The sequence below is a fragment of the Mus caroli genome, unplaced genomic scaffold (assembly GCF_978045245.1).
Source record: "Mus caroli unplaced genomic scaffold, Mus_caroli_1 scaffold_1, whole genome shotgun sequence".
Taxonomy (NCBI): domain Eukaryota; kingdom Metazoa; phylum Chordata; class Mammalia; order Rodentia; family Muridae; genus Mus; species Mus caroli.
Window position 1 is genome coordinate 148,386,979 of NW_028227256.1, and position 16,641 is coordinate 148,403,619.

General features: G+C 42.2%; 1 protein-coding gene across 2 annotated transcripts in view; it reads right to left on the reverse strand.

The window, feature by feature from the left end:
- Hmcn1 (hemicentin 1) overlaps window positions 1-16,057 on the reverse strand; it is a 435,732-nt gene extending 419,675 nt beyond the window's left edge. For both annotated transcript variants that reach the window (XM_029475879.2, XM_021160385.3), the window contains exon 1: window positions 15,393-16,057. In XM_029475879.2, coding sequence (XP_029331739.1) covers window positions 15,393-15,660 — 268 coding nt within the window. In that variant the 5' untranslated portion in view covers window positions 15,661-16,057. The remainder of the gene's footprint in view (window positions 1-15,392) is intronic.
- Between the last annotated feature and the right edge of the window lie 584 nt (window positions 16,058-16,641).

A 16,641-nucleotide genomic window follows, 5' to 3' on the forward strand; every position in this document is an offset into this window, starting at 1 on the left:
ATTATCCTGCATAATTAAGCATGATAAATAATGAGTACATTTCCAAATATTATGCTCTAAAAGAAATTTTTGTTCAAGAAATCATGAGGGAAAAAAATAAAAACACTGAACTGCCTGTTGACTCCCAGACAGAGTAAAAACATAAATATGCACACAAACCAATTATTCTGAAGTCATCACAAAAAATAACTAAATGACCTAAATACATGGCTCAAATATATTTGAAATTCACAAAGCATCATGTTAGGCATTTGATTGTGCGGATGTAAAGTCTGTTGAAAATTTACATAATACAAAAATTTAATAAGAATTTTAATCTTCAGTTCAGGATGACAGAGCAGGAAACAAAACACAAGTCCATGTCTACACACAAAGAAGCCACAAAAACAGGAGAACAAAGAAACAAACAACTACCGAAAAAAATACAGCTTATCTTTAAAGGGACGTTAATAATAGCCTGAGGGGAGACAGCAAGAGATGTTAAAAGATAAGGAATATGCGAAGTGCAGAATTCTACAGCAAACTGGTCACCAACATGAGTACCCTGTAGACTGGTCACAAATAAAAAGACTAAAAATATCAAGTCTTGGTGAAATATAAAGCAACTAAAATACCAGAAAACTATTGATGGGAATATTAAATGGTACAACCACTCTAGGACATGGTACTCTGGCTTGTTAAGACAGTGAAACATTCTTTACCATGCAGCTCAGGGGTAAAGAACAGTCCTTGCAGTGCTTACCGGTGATGGCTCCTGGTAATTCCAAGCACAACTGCAATAGGAAATAATCCAATGTCCACTAACAGCAGTAAATAAGAAAATGTGCCCATTGAATTCTACTCAGAAATAAAAAGGAACAACTAATGCATGCAAAAAAAATGAATCTGAATCTAAAACTCGTCATCCCAAGTAAAAGAAACTTGGGGGAAGGAGTCAGAGGCCTCACAGGAAGGATTAACTGTGTGAGAAGCTGTTGGAAGGCTTTGGGCCTGACAAAAACGTTGTCTACTTTATGGTTCCGCAGACTTGTCAAAGTCATCAAAGCAGTCACTTAAAATTCGTAAACTTTATTTTTGTTGTATGTAATTTACTGGAGAAAAGCTGTTTTTAAAAGGTCAATGACTCCATATTCAGCAAAGTATTGAAATATTTGTAAGATTTTTTTAAAAGAATTAAAGTACTATTCAAAAATTACCAAATATAGGCCAAATGCTTTCCTACTTGCCCTAGGTTTTAGTTCTGTTTCACTAAAACAGTTGGATGAAGAAACTTTATTTGGCTCATCTGCTCAGGTCACAGCCTACCGCTGAGGGAAGTGTGGGCAGGAACCTAGAGCAGAAAGTGACACAGAGGCCATGAGGAAAGGCTGCCTACTGATGCAGCCCCCCTGGTTTGCTCAGTTACCTTTCTTATACAATCTAAGACCACCTGATCAAGGATGGCACTACCCACAGTGGGTTGGCACTTCCTTTATCAATTAGCAATTAAGAAAATGCCCACCCCAGACATACCCACAGTCCAATTCTAATGAAGGCAGTCCCTCAGTTGAGGTCCCTCTTCCCAAGTGTGTCAAGTTGACACTGATGCCATCTGTGTCACTACTTATATGCTACTCCTAATTTTAAAAATCTACTAAAGACAATAGAGATGGCTCAGTCGTCAAGAGCACTTCCTGCTCTTGCAGAAGACAGGAGTTCAGTTGACAGCACTCATTTCCGATACATCACAACATTGTGATTTGATTAGAAATCATAGACTTGAGTAAATCCTTGGTCGTGATCTGGTTGTACTGTTTTAGGAGGTTGTGGGACCTTGCGGGGATGGAGCCAAACTGGGGGAATTGAATCTCTGAGGGATAGGTCTTGAGTTATAGCTTGGTCCTGCTTCCTGTTGCATCTCTGTTTCTTGGTCCATCACAATATGAGCAAGCAGCCTTCCACACCTGCTGTTACAGCCACGATGAGCCCACCATGTGCGTTCCCAAACCCTAACCATGAGCCAAAATAAGTCTGTCCTCCTTGATGCTGCTTTTTGTCAGTCATTTGAGCAAAGAAGTGGAAAATGCAGCTAATACATGTAGAAAATATTTTTCATTAAATCTTTATTGAGTGCCCTGGGAAATAAAGTCATAACAAACTAATATTTGCCTCCACGTAGTGGAAGGAGTAGAATGTAAATAAATGGATATACTCAGTCTCTAGTGCCAAGCAGGTTAACAAGACAGGGGACACTGTTGGACTAGGTGGCCAGAGAAAGCGTCTCTGAGGCATGAGCCACAGGAAATAAGGATGGATGTCACAGGAGCATGTGTGGAGGAAGAGAAGAGCAAGAGAAGCAGCCCTGGAGGAGGAGCTGGCCCTCTCGAGTCAGAAACAATCATGAAGCAATCTGCTAGAGGTGAAATGAAGAGGACGTCAGAAAGAGGAGCTGGAGATCTGCCCTTCGTTTCTAAAGCCTTCTTCTGGCAGCTCCAGAGAGAATGCCAGGGAGACTAGTAAAAGTGTCTCAGGCTACAGAACATCAAAAGGCATGAATGGTAGCCAAGTTATCTTGTGAGTTAAGCCAAAAGATTCTGTGGAGGGATTATATGTGGGGTGCGAAGAAAGAAAAGTCTCAGGTGACTCCGAGGCCATTGCCCAAGATAACTAAGAAAACTCGGATGCCTGTACTGAGATGGGAACACTGGACAAAACATAAATGCATTTGGGATGGAAAGGAGGCATCGATAATTGTGAGCTACCTACTGGGTGCTATGCAGGTTTAGGCACCCAGTACCTTCCTCCTTTCTCATTTCTGTTTTAGTCCTGTCTTGGGGGATGGCCAGCCTCTCTGGGTGTTTGCTGTTCAGATTTCCCAAAACTGTCATGGAAAAGAAAACATTCATGTGCCTTCGCCATCATGGGTCTAGTTGTACTCTCCACCAATTCTGCCCACAGAATTCACTTTCTAAGGAAATTCAGGCTAACATTTGGAGGGTGTCTATGACGCTAAATTATTTCACGGCCATAGGCATGGCTGATATGCATCCTCACTTCTGGAAGAATTTGAAAAGTTGTGTGTGCGAGATGCTTAGATATATCTATTCCCAACTCCACATCCATTGGCATCCAACTGGTCTGAAATGACCATGCGGGACTACTAAAACAATAGAAATTGGCAAATGCTACAAATAGAGAGTGTGTTCTCCCAGACCCAACTGCATCACCACAGCACTGATGAATGCATGCTTTGTACAGGAAGCTGAGACCCTAGGAGACGTATGACTGTGCAGTTAGTTAATAAGCCTGGTCACAGGGGCTTCCATCTTATCAAACATTCCCTTGCGAGCACACTGTTAGGTCCTTACTCTTCACTGAAGAATTCTGTATGTATTTCTTCTAATCTTAAGATAATTCTATGAGGAAAATATAATTGTTGTCTTTTTCATGTTAGCAGACTAAGGTTTTGAGAAATGAGTGAATCACTAACTCATAATGCACATAAGATTATATTAATGACTGATCAATGTTATCCTACCTGACATTAGGATCCATTCACTCCAAACTTAGGTTATTCTAACTTACTAAACCTATTTATCAAGATAAGCAGATCCACTCTTAATTTCTCTTATATCATGTAAGATATGAAGCGAAGTAAAGTTAGCAAGGTCATAGCAGACATAATAAATACAAAGAGGTATCTCAACATTAAGAAATATACTTTTCAGTGCTGGAGAAGTGGCTCAGAGATTACAAGCACTGACTGCTCTTTCAGAGGACCCAGGTTCAATTCCCAGCACCCACATGGCAGCTCACAGCTATCTGTAACTCCAGACCTGACACCCACATGCAGATATACATGCACACAAAACATCAATGCCCAGGAAATAAAAAATAAATACATTGAAAACAGAGATATACTTTTCTAATATTCCAGGATGAGTCCTTAGGAGACATAAAATTGCAGGAATTCTTTAAGAAGAGGAGACTGTGAGACATTCCTTTTGGGTGTGGCTAGGAAGAAAACTTCAGGGAGAAAAAGTAGAGACCTGATCAAGGCAGCAAGGAGGATCCTCATCTGAGAGGAGCAGGAGGGAGCCTCTCGGGACCAGAGAACAATGGAAGCAAAGTTTCCTGTGTGCTCCAGCAAAGGCTTTGAACCAGAAATAACCAACGAAACAAAAGGCAAAGCAGATCCTACTTTGAATCTCAAGGGTTCTTCCCCACACAGAAGACCTTTTCACTTACAATGTTGCTTGCTCCTCATGCTTAGTGATGTATGTCTTGTTGACCATCCACTTGATAACGGAAGTGATGAGTAAGCAGCAGCTCCGTATCTGTGACTACCCGATCACATAAAGGCTCACCTACCCAGCCTCTCCATGCAGAGGATGGCATGAGCAGCTGTGGGCCTCCCTGAAGCATTTTCAGTGGCCTTGAAACATCAAGGAATCCTCCCTCCTGTTGTAAAACAGTGTTAAAAGAAAGTTCTCTGGGCAATGTGGTACTAATGGGGGGGGGGGAGTCCTAATTAGTCTGTTTGAAGTTCCCAAGAAAGGGAGCAGGGCTTACACAAACTCAAAATATTCTGGGGCCTACACACCCAGAATGCCTAGCCCCTATACAACTTTCACCATTTTGAAGTTAAGGTGAATAGCTCAAAATCATTTTTAAAAGAAGACTGTTTATTAAAAGCCATGCTTTACAAGTAAAAAAAAAAAAAAATCACAGGTTTCTTTTTTTTCATATTTTTATTAGATATTTTCTTCATTTACATTTCAAATGCTATCCCCAAAGTTCCCTATACCCTCCCCCCGCCCCCGCCCTGCTCCCCAACCCACCCACTCCCACTTCCTGGCTCTGGCATTCCCCTGTACTGGGGCATATGATCTTCACAAGACCAAGGGCCTCTCCTCCCACTGATGGCCGACTAGGCCATCCTCTGCTACATATGCAACTAGAAGCACAGTTCTGGGGGTTACTGGTTAGGTCATATTGTTGTTCCTCCTATACGGTTGCAGACCCCTTTAGCTCCTTGGGTATTTTCTCTAGCTCCTTCATTAGGGGCCCTGGAATCACAGGTTTCTTAATGAAAGACATTTCAAGCTTGTGACTACTGTTTCTTTCCACAGCTACCAGTCAGGACTCTGCTCAAATCCAAAAAGGGATCCCAGACTAGAGTCCAAGTAACTTGTGACACAAACATTTGTTTAAGAAATTTAAAGAACAAACCAAGTGTCCATAGAAAAAGCACTCAAGAGTTTTAGAGTTTTAAAGTTAAGAGACAGATAATCTGCTATAGGTAGAAGTGTCCTCCAAAAACGCATATGTTGAAATTCTACCCCTTGGCACTTCAGAATTTGACCATATTTGGAAATAGGATCATTGCAGATATAAATGGTTAAAATGAGTTCAAACATGAATATGGTGGGCCACTAATCCAGTATGATTAATGTCCTCTCTCCAAAAAATGAAAAGAAAAAACAAAAGCAGGAATTGGGAGGTGTGCGTTTTAACACAGCACACAGATAGAACATACATGAAGGCAGAGGTCTGGCTAATGCAATGACAAGCCAAGGACTCCAAGATTGCCAGATGCCACAGCAAGTTAGGAAGAAAACATGGCACAGATTCTCCCCCACAGCCTTCAGAGGAAAACAACTCCACTAACACCTTAGATTTGGAATTTTGGACTTCCAGCCTCCAGACTCATGATAGTAAATTTACAGTTTTTCAAGTCATCCATTCAAGTGATATTTTGCTACAATCTCTCTAGAAAATATTTTGCTCTGCCTTCCAGGGCACATCTCGATTTCCACACATTTCTCTAAACAAGATGAAAACAAATAAACCAGGAACTTATGAAAATCTACTTCTTTTCAAAAAAAAAAAAAAAAGCTGGCATATTGTGTGAGATCATATAAGCCTTAGCTATCTATGTGCTTATTTATAAGAAATAAAGAGCTGCCATTTTACACACGCGTGTACAGGAAGGATTCCATGACAGGCTGCCACATCCTGGACCCTTGGGTACTGCTTGTCTGTAACTCTGCCCGTCCTTGCCCCGCTGCTCTCTTTTTGTACGGAGCCAAAGGTCTTTACCTGCCAAGAGCCAATTCCTCTTTTCGACCTAACTCTTCTCACTTTCTCTAAGTCCCCCTTCCCTAGGCTATCTAGTCTCTCTGGTGTCACTTGCAATATTCTTCAACTGGGTGGATTACTTTCAAACAGGACTTAGATGTTCTTTCCTTCTTACCTTCTGAAATTAGAGCGTCCTTACACAACCCTAAGACCCAACACCTAGTGTCTGTTGAGAATTTACTCTGTGCAAGAAACTTTGGACAGCCATTATAATTGGCCCACACATAAATCTTGTAAGTTACATCATATTAAACACAAAGATGGTAATGGAGCAAGCCATTGGACGAGCTGGGCTTCCAAGATAGGGATCAAAATCCAAAGCCTCCTCTACCAACTGTCTCATGTCTCATAAAGGGAGCACCTTGGATTCACTAGATTCATTCTCTTAGTTACCACTCAGGCTTATGGCTCCACAAGTCCAATGAGACTTTTCTTACTACTATTTGACCTTGGCCTTCATTAATCTTATAAATGATAGAGCTGACAGCCTGCTTAAAACCTATACCCTTTGTTCTTGCTGTTTCCCATGGACTCTCCTTTCAGAGTCCTCAGAGTCCTCTATTCGCTTCTTCCATCCCCTGAATGTCTGCATACTCCACAGTTCTATCCGGTTTCTCTTCTGAGTCTACACTCGCCTTGGATGATCTCACTTGTTCCGATGGTTTCAACTGTCATCCGTGTAAGTTTCAAGTGGATAGAACAGCTACTTGGCACGTTTCAGCTAACACTGACAGCTAGAAATGCTGGGAGTGATACCTGAAGACAGACAGGCCACCCAAACAGACCCACAAGGGAAACATGGACTGTGATAAATTCGCCATCACTGACGAGTATCTGGCTCTCAGACTTAAAAACTCAGAAACTTGAGCATGACACTGTCACAGTATTTTAAACAAGGGAGGCTGATGTATACAACTGGAATGCCAAAATATGAGTTACTGATGGGGAATATGACTGTCTAATGAACTTGATATATGTGTCCATCTGACCTCAGCTTTCTCTCCCTATAAAGAATGACATGGGGTTACACTATCAGAAAGCTGTTTGGAGTGGGTGCATCCAGAACGAGGACAGTTAATTGTATAGTGCTAATGTGTAATGACATCATTTCATATTTATAAGAAGAAATAGTCCATCACCACAGTGGAATCCTGGTTGTTCAAATGCAAAATAAATTTAACACATTGAGTCCTAGTTAGAACTTGGTTGGACACTGCTCAAATATGTTTCTGTGATTATTTTTCACTGCTGGCCCATGAACTTCTGGTTGTTGTTCGTTTCAGACAAGTTAATCTCTGCATAGCTTGCTATCAAGACTTACTACCCTGGGAATGACACTGTCTCTTAGAGAAAGCATTGCATCATATCTCTTCTCTCATACTGCATGCTAATTTCAGTAGGTTGTTATATTTATTTTCCCTGTATTGGTAAGACAAAGTCAAGTCAATTGGCCTTCCTTAACATATGCATGTGTCCTTTCTCCAGTGCCCAGGTCTCCTCCCAGTGCCCCCAGGATTTCCTCCCCTGAGTTGCAGAGATGGCCTCATCTCTCATCCCCCAGCTCTGATGACTCCCTTACTCCACAGTGCCAAGAGATAAAGTTCTAAATTGAAAACCGCAGAGGTGCCACGATAATCCTTGCAACCCTTCCAGCTCCCAAGGGCTTTCATCGGGAAATGCAAAACCTCTAATACATTTTGATTAAGCAGCTTTTATTCATGAACTTTCCTCAGATTTCAGCCCAGATGACACTTCTCCCAGAAAATCTTTGCTAGCCAACCCTGCTTGAATTCATGAGAGTGGAGAACTTTGTGAGTTTTTTTCCACTACAGAATATACAGCATATACCTGGGTAAACCTGTACCCCTCCTCATAGACCGTTGGCCTCTTCTGAAGTTTGTCTCACTGTCTTTGAATCACACACCTGGCACGATCCTTGATACTAATAAACAGTAACAGACATATTTGTTAAGTGAATAAATATAAAAGCTTCTAATGGCGCATCTATATTCCCTTGTTGCAGATGTGTGGAGACAGAGAAATGACATAACAAAGAACTCATGTGCCTTGAACGTTCATTGTATCAGAATAGAGCTATGTTAAACTGGTTTGAACTGTCTTTTGCCTGTGTGTTAACTTGTAATGAAGCAGACCTCCCTTCTGAGAGAAGCAAGTCCTCACCTCTCATATAAACACTGTACAGCTTCCCCTGTACCTTCATTTTCTTCTTCAATTTTTTACAGACACATGTGACTTTGAGCCACCCATTCTAGAGTACATTTTATTCTTAAAATTGGGTATTTTAAAAGTACATCTGTTGACTTACTTCCTAGCGGTGGGACATGGAATATGTGTGGAGATCAAGGGAAAACTCAGGAGTTGCCTGTCTCCTGCCACCATGGAGGACCTAGGGATCGAATGCAAGTCTGGCTTAGCAGCAAGTGCCTTCACTTCCTGAGCCATCTTGTCGGCCCTCTGCAGTCCTTCTAACACATCTGCTTTACTTAACCGTGATAATGATGCCAGGGTGAAGACAGCTGGGCTAGAAGATGAATGAAATGCTTAAGGAAGAAGGACCCAAAATTATGCTTGATAGAAGCAAATCGTCTTATTAGCAACCAAGTAAAAGATTTTTTTCCTCAGTTTAAGCAAAAAACAAACAGTTTTACCACAGAGCCTGAGCAAACGTTCTTAATAAATCTTAAAAACTATATTTATCAAAATCCAGTCTCTAACATCCTCCATGTTGTTTTAAATTTTAACTACATCTATAAGCATTCGCCTCCATTAATGCTGATACCCAGAGAGACCTGGAGATAGTTTCAGATTCCTTGGAGCTGGCATTAGGGTCAGTTGTAAGTTACCTGACAAGGTTGCTGGACACTGAACCCAGGCCCTCTGTGACAGCAGGAAGATCTCTTAACCACTGAGGCATCTCTCCAGTCCCAGTCTCTTCTGTCATCTTCAGGGACTTTTTATTAAGCATAGCAAAGCATTTCTACTTAGCCTCAAAAGTATCTTATGAAGTAGCATTCACTTGACACACACACACACACACACACACACACACACAGCCCTTCATGGAAATTCTCGTTCCTGCACAATGCACTGGGACACAGGGGGGCTGGCAGCGTCTTGTTTCCTATACTTACCGAACTGGAAATAATTCAACTTGAGATTCAGCTCATATAAGAACAGCTACATTTTCAAAGTCTGAATATATGTTATTTTTCCTTCTAAGAATCTTCCTATTCCTTATGACTTAAAGTCATTCTGCTGTGGGTAAGAAAAAATTCTAAGAATCTTTATATTATAAAATCCTTGATGTATTTTCTTAGCACCACACAGGTCTGACCAAACTGTACAAAGTCAATGAGGGTTTATTGGGTTTTATTAAAATAAAATAATAAACTCTTAAATAGAAGAGATATACAGTGCTGGTATTTCTGCTTATAAACCAGATCCTTTCTTTTTCCAATCTCTTTAAAGTCCCTTGCCTATACCATTGTCTGATAATGACAATACATTAATTTCATAGATAGCAAAACAGGGATCAGTCAAGATCATCGAACAATTTGCTTACATGACAAGAATAAGAAAAAAACACATACGTTTTCTATTCCAAAATGGATGCTCATTCTTCTGCATGACATTTGCATTTTGAAAATAAACCAACTGAATAATGTATATCAACTAGATTCAAATTCAGCCCAGGAGTAGGGCAACGACCCCGGTAGCTGCACACAGAACTAGTTACAAAGATTTTCCATCTCTCTTCTCCATCCTCTTATATTCTCTCTGTCCAGGCTCTTCAATTCATCTGCCCAGCCTCCTTCCTTAAGAGAGAGCTTCTCCTGCCCCTTTGATTCCGGTTTCTCTCCGATGCTTCATTACATCACCCCTCTAAGTAAGCATCCCTCCATCTCCAGGCTGAGTCCTAGGACCTCTCTCTTCCCCAAGAACAGTCAGTCCCTTAGTAGTTTTATCAAGTCTGACAGCCTGAAACAGCATCTTCATGTATCACTTTGCATCTTAAATTAACATCTCTCATTCTGCCTCCCGTGAACTCTTCGGTCATACACAGGACTGCCTTCCTCCATCTCCACTTATCAATCGAAAGGTGTCTCAGGTTTATTATATATGACGCCTCATCCTCCCGCCCTTTCTATCTCCCTTCATCATTCTCCACCTCAGCATATAACCCTGCCATGCTCTTATTACCTCAAGTCAAGTCTCAGGACTCATGCTATCTTGTTTTTCCCCTTGTACCTCACATTCAGTGCACCATCAAGTCTTCTTGGTTTTCTACTCAAAATATACACAAACTCCAAATATGAACCAACATCCATAACTATCAACTCCACCTGAGGAATTCACAGTCTTCTGGTGGGCCCACCCTACCCTTTATCAGCTTCCCACTACCTATCACCAGATGTATGGTCCAGCAGACATATATGTCAAATTGTGTCATTGAGCCACTTAGAACTCTATAGGTGAGAGTAGAAAGATGGCTCTGTGGTTATCAACAGTGGCTGCTCATCCAGAGGACGTGGTTTGATACCCAACACTCACATGGCAGCTCATAATCACCACTAACTCCAGTTCCAGAGAATCCAATGCCCTCTTCTACCCTCTGCAGGTACTGCATGCACATGGTACACAGACATGCGTGGAGACAAAACACCCATACACACAAATTATAACTAAAACTCCAAAGTAGCTCTCCATGTCATTCATAGTTAAAAAGAAAAAGGAGAGGGAGAGGAAAGAGGAAGAGGGGAGGAGAGGAGGAGGAAAAGGAGGAGGGGATGAGGAGGAGGGGAGGAGGAGAAGGAGAAGGAAGAGGAGGAGGAGGAAGAGGAGGAGGAGGAGAAAGAGGAGGAAGAAAAGGAGGAGGAGAAAGAGGAGGAGGAAAAGGAGGAGGAGAAAGAGGAAGAGGAGGAGGACCACAGCCATAGGGAGCTATGAGCCCTTTTCCTGAACACATCTTATCGTATTTCAGGCCATGTTTGCCAATTCCCCTCTATCTCTTGCCATGTCACAGACACTCAGGTGTCTCACTGTTGTTGAATGTGTCAAGATGCTCTTGTCACCAGGACACTTTGCTAAATTGTTATCTACCTATAGAAGATATGCTCACTGCCCGCCCCCCTTTGAGCCTTTGTTGAAACAGAATCTCTTCTTCTGCACAGTCCCCAGCCACCATTCTTAAAACTCTAATAATCATCAAGTCCACCTTGAGATCCTCAGGCCCCTTTCCTGCCTTTTGTTTCCTTCATAGCAATAACAGGCATCAAATGCTTGTGTGTGTGCGCGCGTGTGCGTGTGTGTATGTGTGTGTGTTTTGACCATTCCCTTTATTGCCTGTGTTCCCCTTTCCTCCAGAGAATGTAGGGTCCATGATGGCAGGAGCCTTCCTTTGGGTTTTCTTTTCTTTTGACTCCTCAGTGCATTAAGCAATGCCTGAAACACAGTAAGCAGGTGAGCAAGGAACACAGACCAATATGATATGTTGCAGAGAGTGGAATGTGACTGTCAGAGAAGAAGATGTCCAACTCATTAAAACACAGCATCCATTCTCACTCCTTCTGTCTCTGGAAACTGCCTCTCTCCCAGAGAAAGGGGAGAATAAGACGCTGTGTGATAAAGGGAGTGCAGGCGAAAGAGACCATCAGCTCACCTCTACACAACCGTACATCATGTTGTACAGAGGAAGACAGGAATGAGATTTGAGTAGCATTAAAAACAGGAAAAAATAATATAGATAGTCTAATAACTGATGACCAGCAGATAAAGATATGGAGAAACTGGATCTCACACATAATGCTATTGGGAACATAAAGTGTTATAGCAGCTTTGAACAGTAGCTTGCCCACCCTCAGCAATTAAATATATAGTTACCATGACCCAGAGATTTCGCTTCTAAATATCCATGCAGAAGAAATGAAAACATGTCTACACAGAAATGTGTATGTGGATATTCAGAACAATCATTGGTAAAAGGGTAGGGAATATCTAGATCTCCATCACAGACTAGTGTATAAGTGAAATGTGGTATGCGGTAGAATATACTTTGGTCATATTAAAGAAATGATGACTGATTACTGGCACATGCTTCAATATGAATGAACCTTGAAAGAATTATGTTGGCCTGAGGAATCCAGTCACACAAGACTAATTATAAATAATCTCTACAGTGTATGAGCCAGAGCAGGAAATCTCAGAGAGGCAGAAACATGGGCTAGTGGTGTACTTAGGAGAAGAATAGGAAACTGACAGCTAAATGGCACAGAACTTCTTTGGGGGTCAGGAAACTATTTTAAAACCAACTGTGATGATGGTGTCACCTATATACAAGCATAATAATTATACATGATAAAACGGTACACTGTATGATGAAGGAAGTATATCTCAACAAAGCTATTACAAATGAATGCAGTAACCAGATGTCATGATGCATACATGGAATCCCTGCACCAAGAATCAGAAGCAGGAAGATAGTCCATGAGTTCAAGACCAGCCTGGCCTACATCATGAGTTCCAGACCAGTCAGGGCTACATAAAAGACTATGTCTCAAAAATAAATTAATAATTTAAAGTAATACAGGAAGCATGACTTTGGGAGTTCAAAGGCTTCTTCAACACAGTTAGTTAATTATCATTAGGATAATTGAGGCTGGCTCGGGGCAGCTGCTTCCCCTTCCTGTGTGCTGCTGGATCTTTCTCACTTTTCCCTGCTTGAATATCTTCTGATGAGCTTTATCACCACACTGCCCATGGATTCGACCTTCTTCCTCCTTAGACTCTATGTTTTCAAACAACCACCACCTGTAGCCACACACCTTTCCCTGAACTGTAATGTGGGTCTGCAAAAGCCTGAGACTGTCACTCATTATTCCATCTAGGGACACAGGAGGGACACGTGCCAGCAGCGCAAGCCCTCAAGTCATTAGTATGATTAATTGAGTTCAATGCTAGATGTTACTTCTTTCCACATCAGTTGATTTATTCAACCATAAATGTGTATTAGAGACTATTTAAAAAGCCACTTGTAGAACAGTCACAAAATATCACAATCAGAAATGTCCGTAGGCCTGCTCAAATCCAGTTCCTTCGCTCTGATTTTGAAACTGAGCTTCAAAAAGGGAAATTGACTTTTCCCCAATGTCAGTAAGATATCAATCTCCATTCAAGGCCCTTCCTGCCATTACATCCTGATCATCAGCTGGAAAGGAAACAAAACCGCTCAATGAGCACATGGGCGCACACAAAGAGCAACTCAGAAAAAAATCACACAATGGCAATAATCAATTAAAGTGAAATTGAACCTAAATGTCAATTGTATGTTTTAACCTCTATTTCCCTATCTGCAAAAATAGTTTAAATTGAAATACTTGGATAATATAAGCTGTTTCTCATCCTCTATTTTTAATCATAAAGGAAATAGAACCAGTATGTACATTGAGTTATAAACACAGTTTTATTAAAGTTTAAACTACTAATTATTTTCTCATCCAATTTAATTCAAAAAGGGGGTCTAGCTTTATTAGTCACTGGCAATTAACATTCCAAGTTTCCCCACTATGAATTCTGGTTGCTAAACTACAGTAAAATCAACTACAATGAGTTAAAAACTTTCTCACTGGATACCAGTTGGGAGGCAACACACACTATACAATGTTATAAAATATTTCCACATCATTCCAAAATATGGTAATTCGGCATCCATTTATAAGATGAAACATATTTTATATTTTTCCAGTAACATAATCTCATCAATTTTGAAGCAAGCAAATTGAGCTATAAATTAGCAAAAATCCACTTTTACTTTATATTTGAGTCAACTTCAGATTCATCCCTGTTGAGGAAGTATGTTTAGCCTATTCCAAAATAACAAAAGCCTTGGATTGCATCGTAAGTGACATCTTATAAATTGAAACATCATGACATTTGAAGTGTCTTAATGAGACAGTAAACACGGCAAATGATCATCAAACTCTTGATTCAAATGGAAAAGCATATCATGTCCTATCAGTGTGGAAATGCATGCATATACTGCAGAAGACCAGGATTGCTTATTGTTGTCATTGAAGAACTTTAAAATTCCAGAAAATTCTAGCTCCCTCTCAATATATCCCAAGGACATCTTTTTAAATAGCTGAAATACACCACATTTAATAGCCAGCAATAATTAGGATTTTAATATGCCTGGCAAATGCACAAGGAAGGGGGAAAAAACCCAACAAACCAGAGATCTTCAACATCATGCTCTCATTGTGAAAGAGGTTATGCCAAGAGAGAATTTCAAAAGCAAGGGGAATGTGGGAGAGCAGTGGGGGAGGGCTCTTAAGAAACCACTGTTTTATTTCTTCCACTGAGCGGCTACTTGCCTAATGAAACTCAGGTGGACACAAGACAGTAAGCCTCGGGGCTCCCCCTGTAATGCTACCCTCCATGATGACAATGAGGGCTCCTAGGAGCCTCCGCAGAGAGGTGCTACTTGAAAAAGAAACTGCAAAGAGTAAATAGGATCATGTTACAGTACAGCAGCAGAAAGCCACAGCTGCAGGGCACAACATAAAGCTATTTTTCTTCAACTACCTTTCAAGAGCACAGACCTAGCAAATTGCATGCATTTGTACCGCCTGAGACATGAACATACTGTTTACACACATCTGTGAATCTAACTAATGATGACCCGGTGCCACGGTGAATAGATTCAGTTATGGAATGAATGGCTTCTGTCTTTCATTTTCATGCCTCCAGTTCCAATCCTAGCTGCTATTTACAGACTTGCTCATGTGTCCTGCAGCAGGTCTGATTCTCTCCCATGTGAGGTTATCTTGAGAGTGTGTGCTTGCTTGCTTGCGCTCAGTGCCCTGCTGCTGAAAACCCCATTCCTGTCCCGTGGCTGCCTTAGCAATTGAAAGTCTTTAGCTTGAAAATGCAAGCAGGTTAACTCTGAGCTTGCTGCTGTTGCTGCTACAAAGTCCTGGTTCTCATCTTCAGAGGACTACATTTCCAGGTCAGGGCACCACTGTTTAATCTCCCTAAACAAGCCAACTACTCACTCCATGGCTAAGCCTCGCTAAACTGAGACATGAGAGCAACCCCAGATGCCAGTAGGCAATTCTTTGTTACTACCTATTCCGCTGCATATTTTTTTAATGCTTTTGAAACTTTCTGACAATATAACAAATTCATAGCATAAGAAATAATGGAATTATGAATCACCAAACACAACAAATACAGAGAGTAAGTATTCCCCTTACCTGGATCATGGAAGGGCACCAAAGCAAAGTTGTAAAGAGGTCTCTTAGGTCTTTTCAAAGACGTCTCCAAAATTTTGGAAGCCCCTTCAATAACCTGAACTAAATCATCATACATGGACCCAGTCACATCAAACACAAAGGCCAGTGTGGACGCCCCCTCCGGAATCTCCTCAGCCCTGCTCTCAGACTGCGGAGTCCCATCTCCAGCTAGGGAAGAATGAAAAAGAGCCACCAGGAATACTGTGTGGACCACTTCCTGGGCAATCATTTTTTTTCTTTTCTTCTCTTGTTTTGCTCGCTGCTTTTCTCTTTGCCCTGAGCTCCTAACCACTGTGCTTACTCCTCAACAGCGGGCAGAGGACTGGCTTCCTCTCTGGTGCCTCATCAGGCTTTTGCAGTCTCTGAACTAACTCAAAAGTTTGGAGCGGAGAATGAGATGCAGACCAACCCGGAGCCCGGCTGCCTCCAGGAGCTGGGCTGGGCTGGGCAGGGATGCAGCGCCTTTTGTCCGGCTGGGTAGGTCCTGGGCTCTAAGCGGCCGCGTGCAGAGAGCTGAGAGTAGCCGAGCGCCGGCAGAGCGCTGGGTCCATGCCCTGGGGGACGCTGCGAGCCTGCGGTGCCGCCTCCGCCACCACGCTCCAGGCCAGCGACTGAGCCTCCCAACTTTCCACAGCTAGCCCCTCGGAGGCAAAGCCCGGCGCGACCTCTCCTTCTGATTGGCCAGCGGCCGTCCCTCCTCTGCTGGAGCCCCCACCCGGGAGGGCGACTTTCCCCTCTGTGAGTTCCAAGTCTCTCCAGTACCCGGGAAGCGCTCTCAAAGTCAGCTCTGGTGTTCCCTTAAGAGTTATAACCAATCTCCAAAACTCCAAGGTAAACAATGGCTTTCAGGAATGTGTGGCCCACTCCCAAATTCAAGGGCATCACATTAGCTAGCACAAAGGGAACTGGTGCACGTTTTTTCCCCTAAAGTCTGTGCAACGCTGCTTCAGACAACACTTAATTCCCCAGCCCACCCCAAGTGCAGAAGCTAAGATGCCCCAGCCCAGCTTCCTGTCCCTCAACCCAACATTCAGCCCCGCCAGAAGGGGGAGCTGGAGCTTTCTTTCCGCTGGGCTGCAGCTATAGGATGGATGGTTCTTTGATCTTCCTTGGGGAGTGTTTAGCTGAGAGGAAGGCACGGAGGGGGGAGTGGCGGGGGCGGGGGGAGCTGTAGAGGCAAAGGAGAATGGAAGAAGATAGGAGGAAAGTA